Below are 20,102 nucleotides of genomic sequence, written 5' to 3' on the forward strand. Positions count from 1 at the left end.
ATGTAAAATTCTAGAATGAAAATCATTAGCTCTAGAATTTTGAGGATGGCGTTCCATTGTTTTCAGACTTCGAGTATAGCTGCAGAGAAGTGCGATACCATTCTAATTTCAAAATTTTATTTATAAGCTGTTTCCTGCCACCCTGTTCCCCTAATCCTGTCCTCATGCCCTTCTATGTTTTAACATTTTCTCAAATGTTCTTTAAGGTTTGATCTGTTTTTCATTCACTGTGTTGAGACACAGTGGGCCTTCTGCAGGGGAAAGCCTTGGCCTTCAGCTCTGGAAAATGTTCATTATGTCTTTGATGTTTTCCCTTCTTTCCATTTTCCTCCTGACTCTCTTTCTGGGACTCCTATAAGGCAGAGTTTTGTTCTCAATTGTCTGGCCTGCTGTTTATTATACAGACGTTGAACGATTTCTCCTGATTTCACCCACACCCACCCCTTTTCCCATTTTCAGAGGAGTCCTAGACTTCTAATTCCTGAGAATTTTTCAAGTTCGTTTTCATGAATCAGCTTGTTTATTGGCTCCCTTCACCTTGCAGGCATTTAGTTTTCAGCTTTTCTCGTGTGGAAAGCCAGTCAACACTTGTCCATATGTTGTAGAACTTCCAAAATGTTGCTAATATTTCTTTGGCATCTCCACTCAAGTTCTATTTGTCCTTTTTGCCTTATGTCCTTTGGCTACTATTTCAGTTGCAGGATGAAGTGGAGACACATAATATGTTTAACTCTTTCCTTTTTTTTTCTATCATCCTTAATTTTATTTTCTCTACAGTTCTCAAAAGAGATGATTGCTCTCTCTCTCTCTCAATGTCTATCTAAAATATATATTATAAAATTGTATATGTATTTATATATATAAAACATAAATATACATTATTTGTATTATACACATACATCATTTTTGGGGATTTTTTTATTGAAGTATTGTTGATATCCAATGTTTCAGATGTACAGCAAAGTGATTCAGTTATGTATATATGTATATACATATATATATTCTTTTTCAGATTCTTTTCCATTATAGGTTATTACAAGATATTGAATATAGTTCCCTCTGCTATATAGTAGGACTTTGTTGTTTATCAACTTAATATATAGTAGTTTATATCTGCTAATCCCAAACTCCTAATTTATCTCTCCCCCCACTGGCTTTCGCCTCTGGTAACCATAAGTTTGTTTTCTATGTCTGTGAGTCTATTTCTGTTTTGTAAATAAGTTCATTTGTGTCATATTTTAGTTTCCACATATAAGCGATATCATATGCTATTTGTCTTTCTCTGTCTGACTTCACTTAGTATAATAATCTCTAGGTCCATCCATGTTGCTACAAATGACATTATTTCATGAGTAATATTCCATTGTATGTATATACTACGTCTTCTTTATCCATTTATCTGTTGATGGACATTTAGGTTGTTTCCATGTTTTGGCTATTGTAAATAGTGCTGATGTGAACATTGGGGGGCATATATCTTTTCAAATTCGAGTTTTCGTCTTTTCCAGGTATACACACATAAATCTTTAAGACCATCAATGACCTCTTTTTTCCAGACAAATTCAATGGATTTTCCTCTCCCTTTTATGGATGGTCATTTTCCTCTTAACTGTGGTGTTCACCACATGGCCCCCTTCTTTTTCTCTCGGGTAGATCATCTGCACACTCCAGTTCTTTGAAGGAATAGCTAAGCTAGGGGTGGTTAGAATGGGGGCCATAGAATAGTCCCTGTTATGGGATGATTTCCTCCCCCAACCCCCAATTCATATGTTGAAGCCCTAACTCCCAGTACCTGAGAATGTGACTTTAAAGATGTGATTAAGTTAAAATGAGGCAATTAGGGTAGGCCTAATCCAGTCTGACTGGTGTTCTTATAAAAAAGAGGAAATTTGGATACATTAAAGAGACATCAGGGATGTGTGCCCATAGAGGGAAGGCCATGTGAGGACACGGTGAGAAGGCAGCCATCTGCAGGCCAAGGAGAGGCCTCAGAAGGAACCAGACGTGCCAACACCTTGAACTTGGACTTCTAGCCTCCAGAACTATGAGAAAAGAAATTTCTGTTATTTAAGCCAACCAGTCTGTAACATTTTGTTATAGCAGCCATAGAAAACTAATAAAATCTCCATATTAAAATTATAAGTATGTGAATATGGAAAGATCCTTCAAGGGATCTGACACCCAGAAGATTAAGAATCTTTGCATTAAGGAAGTAGTTCTTAAATTGCTGTGCTTGGATCTGGATCCTGTAACTCTCATGGACTGGGTCCCTGAAATCTGCATTTATGACATGCTTTCTAGATGACTTTTATGTACACAAAATCTCATAACAGTTTTCCTGAGCCCTCATTTTCTATGTGGAACTAAGGCCAGGAGTTAGCAGCTTCCCACTTTAATGTGATTCTGCTTTAGAGTAGGGTAAATTGAATAACCTACTATCCTTTATTGTTTTGGCCTAATTGTACCCTAAGGCCTTTAATGCTAGAAAGACTGCTTTAATGGAGGAAATGACCTGTGAAGACTATATAAGGATAAGAAACCTGGAGAGTGATGAGTTTTTATGAACTGCATCTTAGGGAGCTAAATAGAATAGTATCTGGCCATTGAAGCTTCAGGGTTCCATCCAGCAAGGATGTCACGGAAAGCAGCTATACAAATTATTAAATTGAATAACTTTGCTGCATTCAAGGGTAAATCCTTGTTTTGTGGGACCTGAAGTATATACAGTTCGCTGGGCCACTTCAGGAAATATAATTCAAACTTAAATTTCAAAATTGCTAACGCCCCTCCCAGGGCCACAAAAGGGCTGGGTAATCGCGAGGAATCCTGAGACGTAAGCTACATTAGCTCTGAGGTGACTTCACCCCACCTGTATTTGTTATTTTATACTTTTCTTGCCTATTTCCACAGAATGATTAGCAATAAAACTCCACATAGACGTTCTGCATTTATTTTCAGCAACAGCAGAGTTAGACAAGGTCTACTTCATAGACAGTCTGTTTAAAAAAGGTAGACTTAAGAATGAGAGTTGGTGCCTCAGTGCTGTCCAGGCTCTGAAGATGTGATGTTTCTGCTTCTTGGCCAGGCTCTCCTCCTGTCTTTCCTGGATCTTACTCCTTCAATTATTTACCTGTTATTATATTTTTAATCTCTCCTGCTTTATCTCTGAGTTTCTTAACCTCAATACTGTTGACGTTTGGAATAAGTCTAGGTTGGAGCAGAGGGTGTCCTGTGCCGTTGTAGGACGTTTAGCTGTATCCCTGGCTTCTATCCAATACACTCCAGTAGAATGCTTCCCCTGAGTCATGACAGTCAAAAAGTTTCCAGACACTGTCAGATACCCCCTGGGAGGCAGAATTACCTCAGGTCAGACCACTGTGTCTAGCCCATCATTTTATAAGCAGGATAGAGACCTCTCATTTAAAAAGTCCTGCCGTAAACATATATCTACTTGGTGCTACCACATCCCTGCTTCTTCCCCTGGGATCAGTCACCTTGGAAGAGTAGCCAAAGCCCATTTTCCCCACTTTCTCACTTGCCATTTATTTCTTAGTTTTTAATATCTTTTAAAATGTAATATGTGATACATAAAAGATATAAATAACGTAAATATGTTAGAAAGCATAATAATAAAATAAATACATAGGAACTCACCACCCAACTCAAGAATGACAATATCACCATTCCCACTGCAGATGCAGCTACCTTTTGTTTCCTGCCTCTTTGCCTCCTCATGCCTCCTGCTGCCTAGAAGCAATTAACTATGCTGAATTTTGTTTATTTTTTTGTTTTGCATAAGTTTTAAAAATTATTTTATCATAACGAGTGTTTTCCTATACAGTATATTGTTTAATGTTACTTCTTTTGAGCTATGTAAAAGTGATGCACAATAGTACGTTGTCGTCTCCTGGGGTTGCTTTTTTGTTTTGTTTTATTCAGTATTAGTTATTAGAGTCAGTTGTGTTACTTGTAGCTCTACTCCCTTTGTAGGGATAGAAGAGTGAATTAGGAACACAAATTAGATTTCTAGGTTCAATTCCTGGCTCTGCATTTATAGCATTGGGTAAATTCCTTAATCCCTTTATGCTTTTACTTCCTCACTTGTTAAAGGGGACGTATTAGGCCTCTCCAAGGATGAAACTGAATTAATATATGCAAAGGACCAAGAACCGTGCTTGGCACACATGTATAAGCTATGTATAAGCTATCTGTAAGCTCCTATTGTTCACTTTGGTTTGTATGGAATATGTTGCATCATATGAAGCCATTAGACAGGTTAATCCTTACTCTCCCATCACCAGGGGTACTCCTCTGCCTGACTTCTTCTGCCTCCCTCCTTGTTAGTGAACGTACTCTTTCTCCTTTTATGAAACGCCATTTCATCTGCACACGCTCTGCATCCCGGTCTATTGACATTTCTCAAGGACTGGTTATCTTCTGTCTGTTCTACATTATTGTTTTCTTTCTCTCTACAAAATCAGCAACAAATAGGGCTTTGTATATGGGTTCTCAACTTTTCTGTATGTCATGGATCCATTTGGCAGTCTGGTGAAGTCTATGCACCGTAAATGCATTAAATAAATATGTAGGATTACGAAGTAAAATATTGAAAAAAAGTTATTAAAATATAACTACATTGAAATACAACTATCATAATATAAAAATAACAATTTCTAATATGAAAACATGTAGCTTCTTTATTAATATTAAATAAGAAGTCTTAGCAATAGTTCTCATAAGTACCATAATTTCAAATTGATGGTGAGTGTTAATATTTTGAGATACCTGCAGCAACTCTAAGTTAACATTAAAATATTTGTTATTTATCTTGGTTATTAAGCCACAGATACTATTAATACTACTGAGGTTAGTTTTCTACATTTATAAGATAGAAAAGCTAAATTTCAGTTAGAGGTTAGTGCAAATAATAATGTAATTTTTTTTTCCAATCAAAGTTGGTACATTCCCTGAATTCTTTTTTCAGGCCCCAGTTAAGAACTCTTGCTCTACAATTTTCATCTTAGAAAGCATTTATTAAAATTCTGAGTAAAAATAAACATAAATTTCTCAGTTTAGCTGTGATAGGTCCTCAGGATCTACTCTTGTCTACCTTTTTAGTTTAATCTCCACTTGTTCACACCAATACATTGGCAATCGGAGCACTTCTTTTTGCACTTTTTTCTCCCAGCTTTATTGAGATACGATTGACATACAACACTGTGTATGTTTAAGGTGTATAACATGTTGATTTGATACACTTGTGTATTGCAAAATGACCACCACCACCGCTTTACCTAACACCTCTGTCACATCATGTGATTCTCATCTCTTTTTTTGTAGTGAGAACATTTAAGATCTACTTTCTTAGCAACTTTCAAGATATTATACAGTATTAACTATAATCACCATGCTGCACTTTAGGTCCCCAGAGCTTATGTGTCTTATAACTAGACGTTTTTACCCTTTGATCAACATCTTCTCATTCCCCACCCATCTCCCCCCAATCCCACCTCTGGTAACTACCATTCTACTCTTTGTTCCAATGGATTCAGCTTTTTTAGATTCCACATATAAGTGGTACCATACAGTATTTGTCTTTCTCTGTCTGACTTATTTCACTTACCATAATGCCCTCAAGTTTTATTCATATCATTCTAAATGGCAGGATATCCTTCTTTCTCATGGCTGCATAATATTTCACCATGTGTATTTTTGTATGTATGTGTGTGTGTGTGTATGTGTACATACCACATTTTTTTTAATCCATTCATCCCTTGATGGACAGAGGTTGTTTGCATATCTTGGCTACTGTGAATAATTCTGCAGTGAATATGGGTGTGCAGAATATCTCTTTGACATTCTGTTTTCATTTCCTTTGGATATATATATCCAGAAGTAGCATTGCTGGATCATATGGTAGTTCTATTTTTAAATTTTTTGAGGAAACTCCATGTTGTTTTCTGTAGTAGCTGCACCAATTTACATTCCCACCAACAGTGCTCAAGGGTTCCATTTTCTTCGCATCCTTGCCAACACTTGTTATCTTTTGATTTGTTTGATAATAGCCTTTCTAACCGGTGTGAGGTACTAGCTCATTGTGGTTTTGATTTTTATTTTCCTGATAAGTGGTGATGTCAGTCACCTCTATTTGCTCTTTAATGCTTCTTTATCCTTACATTTTCCTTCTTTGGACTAGCCTTCACACATACCCAATTTTTGCTTTTGTTGTTTTAGCTATTTCCTTCCTCCTCTAAACTAGAATTGGAGAAGGTTCTCCCAGCCCTTCCTTATCCCTTGGTTTGATTTTGATTCCCATGTTGTATTAAAAGTGGCTGTTTACTTATCAGTGTACTTTGTCAGTTGGATCCTTAAGAGTAGGTACTAAGTTGTATTCATCTTTGAAGATGTAGGCATGCAAGGAATGTAGACACTAAAAAGATGAAGGTGTCTGTTTCTAATATTGACATCGTCCAATAAATCTGTTCTCTTCAGTGTCTGCCCTCTTGCAAATCCCATTGTACTTATTGTAGAACCACTTTCAAACTAATTTTGTCTGCCTTCCACTCTCTCCCTCCCCAAGCACCTACCCACTTCCCCACTGGCAAACAGGGTAAGGAGCCTGTTTACAGTATGGTAATAGTTTTTACTTTGGATGAACGTTAATAATACCTAAGGATCTTGTAAATGTCTATGCCTTGGCCTTTCCTCCAGAATAAAATGAGGAATAAGTAGTACTTTTTAAAACTCTCCGAGGTGATTGTAATGTGCATTGAAAATTGTGATATACTAGAGTATTATATGTCCCTGCAAGCCCTAGGAAATACTATTCCTACATATAGGGCTAAATAAATAATTGTCTTATATATACAGTTGACCCTTGAACAACACAGGGGGTTAGGGGTGCTGACCCCCAAGAAGTTGAAAATCCAGGTAAAACTTTACAGTTGGCCCCCCATATCCACAGTTACATGTCCGCAGATTTAACCAACCTCAGCGGATGGTGTAGTACTGTAATGCATATTCACTGAAAAAAATCTGCATGTTAAGTGGACCCTCGCAGTTCAAACCCACATTGTTCAAGGATCAACTGTAATAATCAGAACTTATATCATGATACACACATAGGACTGATTTTTCCCATGCAATTTTGAGATAGATAAGAACTTACCATTTAATAGATTTACTATATTAGTTTTTTTCGATACTGACTTTGCTTTATAAATTAATTCATAGCATTTCCCAGACTATGTAATGATACTTTCACACTGAAATTCTGCTCTCTTGTATCTAGGTCACATTCCTAAAAAACCCTTGACCCTCACTCAAAAATGGAAAAGTCAACGCTGGTGGTAAATCATACTCTTCAGTGTAAAAATTCTACCCTTATTATTCCATTTGTTTTACCTCATATGAGAACCTCCTACCTGCCAAAGAAAGGTTTCTTCTGCTCTCTTAAAAAGTCTCTAAAATCCACAGATAATATGCAACTTAGATTAAACTCTGACTTCATCAGGAACTTTCTAAGAAATTTTTTTTAAAACATTTTTTTTTCTTTTCACCTTTCTCTAAAGGCTTTTGGTACAGAAAGGTTTGGACTGAGCTAGAGGAAATCATTATTTGGGTGAAAAAATTGAAGTATCTTGAGACTCTGATCATAATGTGACAATAGCAGGACATTAGTATAGATCAGAAGACTTGGAAAGGGAAAGACAAACCTATGCTGGTGGACACTTTTCACTTGATTTTCCTGTTTTCTTGTACAACCTACATCTGTATCTGTCTCTTGAAAAAAGCATTTATTTATGATGAAGCCCCAAGGTCTCTAAAATGGGATAGGACTATAGCCACAAGAATTCAAAGCTATCCATGTTTAAATTGGCTTTTTTTATTTTTTGGCCGCACTGCACGGCATGCAGGACTTCCCCGATCAGGGGTCAAACCCGTGCCCCCTGCATTGGAAGCACAGTCTTAACTGCTGGACCACCAGGAAAGTCAAAAATCTTCCTCATTAAATTTCCTTTCACTCACTACTTAATTTTAAAATTATCATTTTGTATTGAGGAAGAACTTCCAATCTAGATCATTTGAAAAGGAACGTACATGTTTCTTGCCATATCCTCCACCCCCAATTTATTTATACTTAGCGCAATATCAAGATGTGGCCAAAAGAGATAATGAAAGTTTATTATGTTATTATTAAATTCTGTAGTTAGCAGCTGTACACTCAGCAATATTAAATGTTATTTATACATGATGCATAGTTGTTTGAACTTCAGTCTGGTGAAATTTAATTTGAGTTAAATCTAAGGGGATTTAAATATATGCATGCAAAATTAATGAGTTAAGTTTTTTTTAGCGTTAAACATGTAATTCATAAAAAACTAAATATGTATGTTAAAAATATGATCAAGAAAGGGAAGCAAAGGAATAAATACAAAACATCCTGGTATTTTGCTAGCATTTAAGGAGCATTTAAGAGTAATATTTACACAATTATTGAGTAATTCAAACAATTCTTAAAAAGAGGATTTAAAAAAACTTTTCCTGTGACTCTAAAATATTTCAATAATGTATGATAATATTTCAAAATGGTGAATAATAGTATTAATTAGTAAACCAAAACTAGTAATAATTTAAAAATCCCTCTAGATATTACACAAAGTAAAGTTTTTTCATATAGCACCTAAGAATTATTGAAAACATTTTTGTGCTGTTTTCCGTATTCCATGAGAAAAATTTATTTCCTTATTCATATTTATCAGGTTTATTTGTATTACCATAAAGAAACATTAGCCATGGTACCTTAATTTGTGTTTCTTTATTGGTTGAGAGTTTGTCTTCGTTCTTTCTGATCAACATTTCATTTCTAGAATGAGATATAACGGATCAACAGTTACATTTTTTTTTTTGAAATTTGACCAAAAGAGCCAACAAATTATTTTTTGTTTTATTTTAACTTATTTCCATTTGCAGATATTATAAGACCTTTTGAAAAGTAGCAGAATGTAATAGCAAAGAACATGTTTTATAGCCAGATTGCCTGAACTCCCGTATCTGGTCCAGCACTTAGGAGATGAGTGATCTTGGTCAGCTTATTCCATAACTCTATTTCTCAGTTTTTTCATCTGTAAAAGAGAGATAATCATAGTATTTATCTCACAGCTTTTATAAGACAATTTATTGACTTATTAGTTGCCTAGGCCAGTGCCTGAAACATAGTATTATCCAAATATTTGCTATCATGGTTATTATCTAAACAAGACATAGAATCAGCACATGATTCCTATGTGCTGCCATTTCTAACTGAGGTAGAAGAGTACTGCATATTTTTAGAGGCGATTCAACTAAGTTCTAGAAACAGTCATGGAGATATGAAGTATGCAGAGATGAATAAAACAGTCCCTACCCTAAAATGCAATGGAGAAGATACATACATACACATCTGTCACAGGTAGCAAATTTGAATAGAACTATAACACAGACCCAAATAAAATGCTAAGAAAGTATACAGAAGCTGGGAGTTGGGATTTCCTGGAGAAGATATAATTTAAAATTGGACTTTGAATTGTAGTTGGAATTTTGATTCACACAGATAGGTAGTGGGAACAGAGAGAGTACAGGGAAGAAGGTCAGAAATTTTAGAGCACTTTGAAATAATGACTTGGCTGAAGTAGATAGGTGAGGTGGGGGCATGTGGGTATCAACAGGGTAGAGTGAGAGTTAAAGATGGAAATGAGGTTTAGACCAGATCCTGAAGAATACTGACTGCTGTGCTGTGGAAACTTAATCTTCTAGGCAATGCAGGAGCCAGTGGGAGAGTCTAAATACGTGTATAACATAATCAGAATGGTAGTTCAGCATGATTGCTTTAGCGGCAGCATGTTGGGTAAATGGAAGGAAGAGGAGAATAGGGCCATGAGGCCAGTAAGTAGCAGTTAGAACTTAAAACCAAGTTCACTTGTCTTAGAAGCCTAAGGTCTTTCCACCACACCACGGCGTTGAGAGCCAGGCTGCTGCTTTGGTGTGAATCCGTGTCTCCCGAGGTGGTCTTCAGTGTACTGTTAGTTCTGCCTCTTGTTATGAGGTGTCTCTTTCCTCTTGGTTCTTATTCCCTTTGCATGACTAGCATTTACCTTAGTAATGGTTAATAGACTAGTGGAACAGTTAGTGGTTGGTGACAGTAGTGGAGGAAAACCACTGACAAGTGCGAGAAGGAACTGTCTCCCCCTTGTTAACTTAACGGCAAAGTTGAGTGCCCCACGAGGCTCCGGTATTCAACCACAGGTGAGGAACTAGCTTGTCCGTCTTCTATCGACGTAGCCCCTTGCAATCTGTGCACATTTGAGAAATACTGAGATTCCTGAAAAACCAATCAAAATTATTCTCAGGGAGGTAGCAATACTAGTTTGAGGTATAAAATCTTCTCTCCTTTTTTCATTTCATGAAGAAATCAAAAGTGGAAATGTTTGTTTATTTAAGCTATATTTTATAGGACTTCATAAAACATTCCATATTTAGTAATAAATATTCACTTTAACAAACTTTCACTCCTGGCTTTCTCTAAGTTTCTAAATTTCAGCTTTTTTTTTTCTAAAACTACTCTCACCACTATTATTTTAAGCTAAAGTTACACTGCTTAATTTGGATATCTCTAAATATAACTGTCACTTCTGTTTGTAAAAATATTTATACTTTTCTCATTTACTCAACTTTACTGACTCCAAGGTGAAAAAAAATGCTTGAATTTTAGAATTTAATTTTTTTTAAGTGAGAGAAAGGCGTTAAAATCTAATTTGCATATAAAATGGCAAATGGTATTTCACATTAATGATGGCAATTTAGTAAATTTCATCCATTAAAAAGGGCATACACAAGGCCAAAAATGTTTGTGTCATAATAATAGTGTTCTAACTCAAAAGCTTTGGATTATAAACATTTCAAGAACAAATCTTGCCTATAGTCCAAAAGATTATAATTCTGGTGTACAAACTAGTTGAATAATGACAGCCATTGTAATTAAGTATAAAAGCATAAGCAGTAAGGATAACGTGTCAGGTTAAAGCTACCATTTATAAACCATTAGGCCTCTTTTAATGTGTTATACTCAATCTATTTTCTTGATTTTAATGACATTTATAGGACCTTTAATTAAAATATACCTTGATGGACACTGGTACTATATATAGATATAAAATATATAAAGAAAAGCTAAAATATAAACAAACATTTTTCATTAGAATAAGAGAATTAGGAAGAGAATATTAGATGAAGTTATAATAGTGTCTTAATCACTTAAATGTATTCCAAGGAAGAGAGACTTATATTACCTGGATCATTTTATTTAATTTTTTTCAATAAAAAAGGAAATAATGTTTTTTAGACAGTTAAATTATTGCTTCTTTGTTCATTTGTTTTTGCTCTCCAAAATCTCTGAGTGTCCTAACATCTTGTAACAATAGAACTGTTAAATTCTTAATCCTGGTATAATTAGGAGACTCAATAGGGAGTCCGGGAAAGAATTACTTTGTAATTTAATTTTTATTTTATTTTATTTTTCTCCTTTGAGATATGCAAGAATAGTAAATGGCCTGTTAAAGTGCATTGGAACAATTAAATTATATTGTAGGAGTATTGTGATGAAATGATGTGTATTTAACCTTCTGCTTTTTGTACCTTTCTCGGTGCAGAGAATTTGGAAATGTCATTACACCCTGTTGCTTAACTGCCTTTAAAAATGTTTTATGCAGAACAAATAGCTTAATTTTATGGGTTTTTGTTGATGCTATACTCTGGAGCAGAACCAAAAGGCATCCTTACTGCCAAAACAAATGAGGAAAATCATTTCCCTTACTGTATTGGCAGAACATTTGTACATGATGGCTTTAAACTAACTTTTGATTTCCAGTGAGATCATTCTCTTATCTTTTCTCACCTGAGTGGACCTTTGAATGCAGTCCTGAGCCTGTTAAATTTTGTTAAAAAAAAAAAAAAGGAAAGCAAACTAATGTATAAACAACAACAAAAACAAAACTTGAATAAATATATAATTACATTGTTCATTTGGAGAGTTCCCCTGTGTTGCACTTTAGTGGTGAGTGTTCATAATTTAATCTTCTACCTCTCACCCTTCCATGGACCCAGAGTGATCTGGTTAACACCCTTTTCTCTGCCCTCAGAAATCCTGCCAGTCTTTCAAACTTGCTAAATCCTGCAGGATTTCCTCCCTGATTAAACTGGAAAGTGTTACTTGTCTCATTTATTTGACACTGCTTGCAGCATTTTCATGTCAGTGAATCTATATCTCAAACTTTACTGTAGGATCCTTTACTGAATTGACTTTTTGAAGAATGTGATAAAGAAATGTTTACTGAAACAAGTCTGCCAAGAGACAATGAATGAGCAGTGATTGTATTTAAGGCCTTGTGCCAGGTAGGCATTTTAGGGCTGCGGAAATAAGTCACTGCCTTGCCCTCTTATAACTTATAGCCCTAATAAGAGAGCTAAAGTTGAGTACACATATCGTTATAGTCATAGGTAGAAAAAGTAAGAAAAACAATATAGAGGATCAAAGGAGGGAGAAATACTATCTGTTGAGAAAGTTAATCAGGAAACGTCTTCTAAGACGTGCCTGAAATAATGATTTCATTATTCCTAGAGCAACTGCCACTATTTAGGTTTGCTGCTAGAAACAACACATGTTCTGGCAATCCTAGAAAAGCCATGTATTGTCTTCGCCACCACATAATATATGATCTTTTGTTTGTGCAAGAACTGTGAAGGGTCTGAAATTTTACCTTGCTTTTAAGACAACAGGTTGGCCTGTCATAGTTTCATTGATGCTGGCAGAAGACAACGCCCGGGCTAGAGACAGCACTCTGTCACTCACAGCACGGCAGGCAGCATGAGCCTCTGTTTCCATCTTGTCTTTTCCTCCTCAAGTCCCACAGGGGATGCGCAAAGCAGCCTAAGTAGACGCTGTACACACAGTGAATTTGTGTCATACCCGCTTTACCAACCTCCAGCTCAGAAAACTCCCAGTCTCACCAGGGATTTGCTAGCAAAGCTGTCCAACCTTTGCCCAGAGGGGGACATTATCTTTATTATCCCCGTCAGGAAACAAATCTTCTATTTGCCCTGAAGGGAGATTCTATCTCTGTCTTCCAAGGCTCTTTGAAAAGATAATGTGGAACAAAAGCTGTCAATAAAGTATAGGAATCCTCTAGAGAATTGCTCCCCAGACAATATGTTCAAATAGTCCCTGAAATAATCCTTATGAAGCAATGATTGAGGAGAATGAGGTAATACATTGAGGTTGTTCTATTGTCTGGATACTATTTCAACGTTGAAAAGCTGAACTTTGGTATATTTTTCCAAGGAATTGGTTATCTAATACTTTGAAATTGTAGAAGTACAGTTTAAAGAAGTCACCGTTTTACATAATGATGAAAAATGAATAAAAAAGGATGCTAATATTCTAAGAAGAAAAGCCCTGCATCTCATAAATTAAAGGTGTTAAGAATATAAAAGCATTATTCTGCTCTACCGATGAGGTATTCTCCGATTTATTCATGTCAATAAGCAAATTAGTCATGAAAATCTTTCCAGTGATGGATGATCCTAAAATGAATTTGTATTTTGAATTTGTATTTACACACACATATACATTCTAGCATATCCTTTTGAATAATTTATGCATCCACAGTAAAATTATAATTCCAAAACCAAATTGAAGCTCAAATTAGAATGAGTTTTAGAAATCATCTGAGAAAACCTACTGCTCAGTGCCTGAATTTTTTCCAAAATAAAGGATCAGTGAAGTTTATAAATTCTACAGCTTCACTTCCAGGATCCTATTGTCTAGTGGTGTTGGTAACCTACCTCAGGCTGATGTTAAGCCTGCAGTTGAACCTGACATTGTCTTATTTATGTGATATCTTTCCTGAATCATATGTGATCCACTGATAGATCTACTGCTATAATGAAGAACATTGATTCTAGGGTATTCTATGTGTGCTTTGGACTTTTTAGTTGGTTTTCTTTTATATCTCTACTTTTTTCCTTTTGTCTTTTTTCTATGTTGTAACATAACAAAAAGCACTTGTGTTTTTATTTAAAAGTTTATATACTGTACTATGAAAACAAAGGAACACATGAATGCTGAATATTGTTAGTAAGAAACTTTAGGGGGCTCATTACACTAATAGTAACATCAAAATAATGTCATATACCTATAGTTCAAACCATAGAGTGCTTACTCCCATGATAATAAATTTAGTCATAAAAGGATCATCATAATCAAATGCTATTGACACCACTTTTATAAATCCCCAATATTTTTCATGTATCAGGGCCTGGATTTGACTACGTAATGTGTGAGTTAAGTGACAAACCTCTTCCCCATCTAGCATATAAATGCCTAACCTGATATTGTATGGGACACAGCGTTTTTAAAAATCTTAAATTTTGACCATATTTGGGATTCAAACATGTATATCAGATTTCAAAAACTAAAATGCCTACAGGGGCCACTCAGGTAAAAGAAAAGTCTGAAGAGAATCAGAGAGTGCCTGTCCCATTGAAAGAAGACTTCAGACTCAACTCCAGACGAATGGTGCCACATAGGAAGGCATGCCTGTTGCTCGCCTTTTAGATTTTTCTAGAGACACCAGAAATCTAGATTTTTATGCAAAATTTCTCACTTTTGAATATTGGGCAGTAATTTAAAAATAATTAAACAGTCCTCACTAAATAAAAATATCTTCAATCAGCAGCATCTAGTATGTAGTTCAATAACCAGAAAGTCCTTCCAGACTAGCAGAGCACAGGGATAGGATGGTGGTGGGTGGAAGGAGGGGAGACATCAGGGAGAGATAATAGAGACCTTTAGGGAACAAACTGCCTTAGATAAGAAGACAGTTTGTCTTATTGGCACAGGTGGAGCAATATAGTCTAATATATATGACCATTGATACCGGGTAGTAGGATGCCATACCTGAGCTCTTCTTAATCCAGGACCTGAGGCTCTTAAGCATCCTGAGGAGGAAAAGGCTATTTTTAGAAATATTAATAATATCTTAAGAGACCCAGTCTACTCTACTGGGAAATTTCTACTCATTCACCAAAATGTTCACTTGAGAGTGGAAGATGATTGCCTACAAAAAGAAGGGAGCCAAAGAAATGTCCATGTAACCTGGCTCAAAGCAGCCATAGAGGCAGGAGAGGAAGAGAGAACATCTTAGGAGTCCTGTACACTAGGGCATGTGGATCCAAGGCACAGGCCTTTGGAGGCTATGAACAAAAAACTATAGGGGGTTCTGGTGAAAGTCAGCATCGCTCAAAATAGAATTCATCATCGCTGACCAGCAGAGCCTGTGAAGATGATACATTAGCATGAGAAGGTGATCCCATGGAATTCAGAAAGAGACACGAGAAAGGGAGCCGATTGAGCTTTTTCAGTCGGGGGAGGGGGAGTGATTGATCCAGCAGGTGAGGGGAAAAGCTATTAACCGGGAGGCTTTTAGGTCTTGAGGCACAGGAAACATTTGAGAACTTACCAGTTGCTACAATTACTTAAGGGAATTGTATACCTTGGTTCCCATCCATAGATCTGCACTGTAGAGTTGGACAGAGAAATATGCATTTTTTTAAAAAGAAGCTCCCAAATAATACTTAGGTAAAGTTCTGGTAAGGATTAAATTAAATGTTGAATCTGAAGTACTCAGTACAAAAGTTAGAAAGCTGATAATGCCACGTGTCAGTGAGGATTGCTGGTAGAGTATAAACATGTCACCATTCTGGAGAGCAACCTGACACTACAGTAAAAGATTAAATGTATGCTTCGCTAAGACCCAGTAATTCTGCTCCTGGTTGTACATACCAGTGGTATTCTTATATAGATCCCAGAGGGACGTGTACAAAGATGTGCTGCTGCTTTTGGGGGGGGGGGGGAGGGAGTGGTTCTTGTCAATAAAGTACTTTATTAATACAAAACAGACTATTGTGGTAAGAAGCCTTTTCCCGCAGTAGCTTATACACCGTCACTTCTGGTGTAGTCACTGCAACTGAAATGAGCTGTTCATGGAGATCATAAACATTAAAATGATTCCCCTAGGTTTTATTGGGAGAAGATGTGCAGATGTTTGCTGTGGTGGAGATTTGGAGACAATTTGGGTGTCCTCACTGGGAGAGTAGAAGAGGGAATATGGGGGATCCATTCCCCAAATATTACAAAGCAGTTAGAAACAACAGACTGTATGTATACATAGGGCTTTGTATAGGGGTCTTCAAAACCCAGTTCTTAGTATAAAAGATGAGAAAGACTTTACATAAATTAAAATATACCATTTACATAAATTAAAAAATGCACAAAAAGCAATATAGACTTTATAAGAACATATGCAAACAACAAAAAAACTGTTAGTCTTCCCAGGAACAATTTACAGTGATTGCCTCCTGGAGGGATGCAGGGAGAAGATGGAGGGGGGAAGGGAAGGAAATAAATAGGTAATTAAAATAAGAGAGGGACCTTTTAAGACCAGTGATAATAATGAGCCCTCAGTTGCATAGTATAACAAAGTCAAACCTCTGCACATGAGTTTATAAAGTAAAAGAAAGAAAAACTAAAAGTTCTTGCCATGCTATCTGGCACATGGTATGATTAATCTATCATTTAAGCAAAAAGAGGAACAGAAACAATCTGAGAAAAGAAAAGGATAGAGAAAACAATTTCTTTCATCCAAAAAAAAAAAAAAAAAAACAGCAGTTCACGGTTAAACATTTGTGGAATTAGATTTAAAAAGTACTTAATGATTTCTGCCTGTGGTCCCAGCAAAGTGCTGGGCACTATTTGAGATGAAAAAGAGGTATTTGATATATTCTCTCTTCAATGAAGAAACCAACAAATTTGAAATACAACGAAAATTTCCTGAAATCCAGTGGGAAACTGGTAGAGTTAAATAATGTTTTAAAAATAATCAAAGATGTTTGTGGTGTATTATGAAGTGATACATTATAAACAAAGGATGAATTATAAATTCATTCATTATAAATCCTTTCATTCTTTTGTGCACAAATGTTATTGAGAGTCCACCCCACCAGGTTCAGTGCTAGGTGGTAAAAATGCAAAGGGAACTCAAAGAGGTTCCTGGCCTTTGGGGGGCAGACAAGTTCAGGAGAAAGATTGGACAGCAGAGGTTACAGCAGGTTAAATGCAGAGCAGTGCTGGTTGAAGTATGGGTGGCCTCTAAAGGCCTGAGACTTGAGATGAGCCTTCAGAAAGATTAAAAAAAATAAAGTTTAGCATAAAATAAAAGCTGAAAGATAAGTGTCTTAATTTGGCAAATAATGCCATAAAGAAGATAAAGTCTTGCTTGATCTTCTCAAAGAACGAAGTAGAACCAACAAAAATAGAACAAAATAAAATGTATTGAATTGCAGAAAAAAAATGAAATGGTTTTTCAGTGTGGTTTATTTTTATATGCAGTTGCATAACAGTCCATTACCTTTTATTCCAGATACACTGGCCAAGCACAGTAGTAAAAACAGAAGAATGCATAATGAAAGGAAAAGATGCCGTGAGTATTTTTTTTTTTTAAATTGGGGTTTTTTGTTTTTTTTTTAAAAACTTTTGGGTTTTTTAAATTAATTAATTAATTAATTTATTTATTTATGGCTGTGTTGGGTCTTCATTTCTGTGCGAGGGCTTTCTCTACTTGTGGCAAGTGGGGGCCACTCTTCATCGCGGTGCGCGGGCCTTTCATTATCGTGGCCTCTCTTGTTGCGGAGCACAGGCTCCAGAAGTGCAGGCTCAGTAATTGTGGCTCACGGGCCCAGTTGCTCCGCGGCATGTGGGATCTTCCCAGACCAGGGCTCGAACCCGTGTCCCCTGCATTGGTAGGCAGATTCTCAACCACTGCGCCACCAGGGAAGCCCCCGTGAGTATTATTCATTGTAAATTAAACAAATCATCAATTATAGTCATGGTCAGTGACAAAGGACTGAATCTCTAACCTTTTATTTGCTCCTAAAAAGCATATATGCAATTCATTTCAAGAATAAATATCTATCTATAGATATATATTGATATATACATATATATATCAATATATATGCAGACATACATACATGTATATACACACATGTATACACATGCACATATATATACATATACATTTTCTATATATATAATTACTTAAAAATTAATTTCAGTGTAGAGGTAGAGTAGGGCACCAAGATACCATCTAGATCTTGGTTTTATTTTGTCTTACAATATTTTAATCAACTCAGATTTATAAATTCCTTCTAGTCAGGCTTATCTCCTATGTATTGGGGAGAAAAATAATTTCAGGTAATTTCTTAATTTGAGGAAAACCTAAGCACCGTCTTTGTGAGATTTCATCTCACCCTGATTAGTAAATTAGAAACAAATGAAGAAACTAAAGGAGAAAAAACAAAAAACTTGAACGAAGATGGCAAAGGCAATAAACATGCTTTATATATTCCACATGTTTTGAGGATGTCTCCTACTGAAAGAATCAATATTCCATCTCTCCATAACTTCCCTGCAGCGTGTGAGAGGGAAGAGGTGGTCCAGCTGCAGCAACCCTGCCATAGTTGCTAACGCACGAGTACGCGGGTGAAAGGACTTTTCACATGCTAGGAGTAGCTGGCCGATGACACAATTCACAGCTTTGGAGGAAGGCATGCACAGCGCCTTTTGAAAGTTAACTCATCCTTTTTTTCAGTAAGAAAAAAAAAATACCATGTAGAAATCTAACACACATTATACCAACTCCTGATTCTTGCAGCAACCGGGTAACAGCCAAGGGATGAGTCAAGACATCCTTGCTGCCTTAGTCTACGGCGTGATGCTGACTAATTGAACACATTCAGAGGCTGTGTCAATCTAAGCCCCCCCGAGCCAAAATGTGGTCTAATTGGCTTCCTCAAGATGTGACAGTTTCAAGAGATGAGAAGCAGGTGCTTATAGCAATATGAAAATAGGATATTAGATTTTCCCAACTATACGGGTCATATACAGACTAGGATGCTGCATGAAGGGGAAATTAAAGGAATAAGTCTGTGTGCTCCCAGACAATCGGTTCAGTAGTGTGTTACTTGTTCTTACCAAGGGAATGCTATATTCTGAATCACTTACGGTGAGATAGTTCTGCTGGCTTTTTCATCCTAATACTGTTACATGAGAGAATTTAAAAGTCAGAACCTGACCTTATAAAACATAGTATGTACTGACTATTGCATGTACTAATGTCAAAGTGATATTTAGCAATAAAAGGGTTTAGTATTTCTCTCATAATTTAAATGAACTAGCAGTACCTGATTTGCCAACAAGGTATTTGCTAAAATTAATTTAGTCAAGTTTGTCTGAAGTAATTTTAAACTTTTTTTCATTCAGCATACTCACCTAATGACTGATCTATTAAAACTTTGTTACACATGGAGTGTGTATCAGGTACTGGGTTTGATTAGCTACAGAATACAAAGATGTGTAAAATCAAGATTCTGTCCGTGATAAGATTACAGTTGAATCCCATTATGGGCAAACTAGAGCTCTGGGGCCGAATGTGACCTGCCATAAATGAAGTTTTGTTGGAACACTTCCATATACATTCATTTTTCTGTTGTCAACGGCTGCTTTTATGCTATAGCTGCAGAAGTAAATAGTTGCAGCAGAGACCAGATGGCCCATCAAACTAATTATATTTACTCTCTGGTCCTTTATAGAAAAAGTTTGCTGATCTCAGGACTGTAATCTTATAGTAATAGGTATAAAATGTTATTTTTATCAGTTAGCTTTCTATCTGTTTACTTAAAAATTCTCTATGAAAGTACTTTATATGAATTTATGAGTTTGAAGATATAAGACTTATTTTGTTGTTATCCCAAACATCAAAACTCTGTACTGCCCTAAGGTCTGCATATGTTCCCTTAAGTGTAATGAAGCTTTTTCTAGTTATTTGTTTTCTGACTTTATGCTGATTCATTGTTTATATGAAATTTAAAAACATAACAGGTTTGGGAAGAATTTAATTATTTAGTGAAACATATTGCCATGTAAATCTTTATACCTGGATAAATTTCTG

At 36.0% G+C, this 20,102-nt stretch overlaps 1 protein-coding gene across 1 annotated transcript in view; it reads left to right on the forward strand.

Moving 5' to 3' along the window:
• SEMA3E (semaphorin 3E) overlaps positions 1–20,102 on the forward strand; it is a 267,673-nt gene that overhangs the window by 152,937 nt on the left and 94,634 nt on the right. Inside the window, exon 3 of the mRNA XM_036863545.1 lies at positions 17,514–17,573. Coding sequence (XP_036719440.1) covers positions 17,514–17,573 — 60 coding nt within the window. The remainder of the gene's footprint in view (positions 1–17,513; positions 17,574–20,102) is intronic.

This window comes from Balaenoptera musculus, chromosome 9, assembly GCF_009873245.2.
Source record: "Balaenoptera musculus isolate JJ_BM4_2016_0621 chromosome 9, mBalMus1.pri.v3, whole genome shotgun sequence".
Taxonomy (NCBI): Eukaryota; Metazoa; Chordata; class Mammalia; order Artiodactyla; family Balaenopteridae; genus Balaenoptera; species Balaenoptera musculus.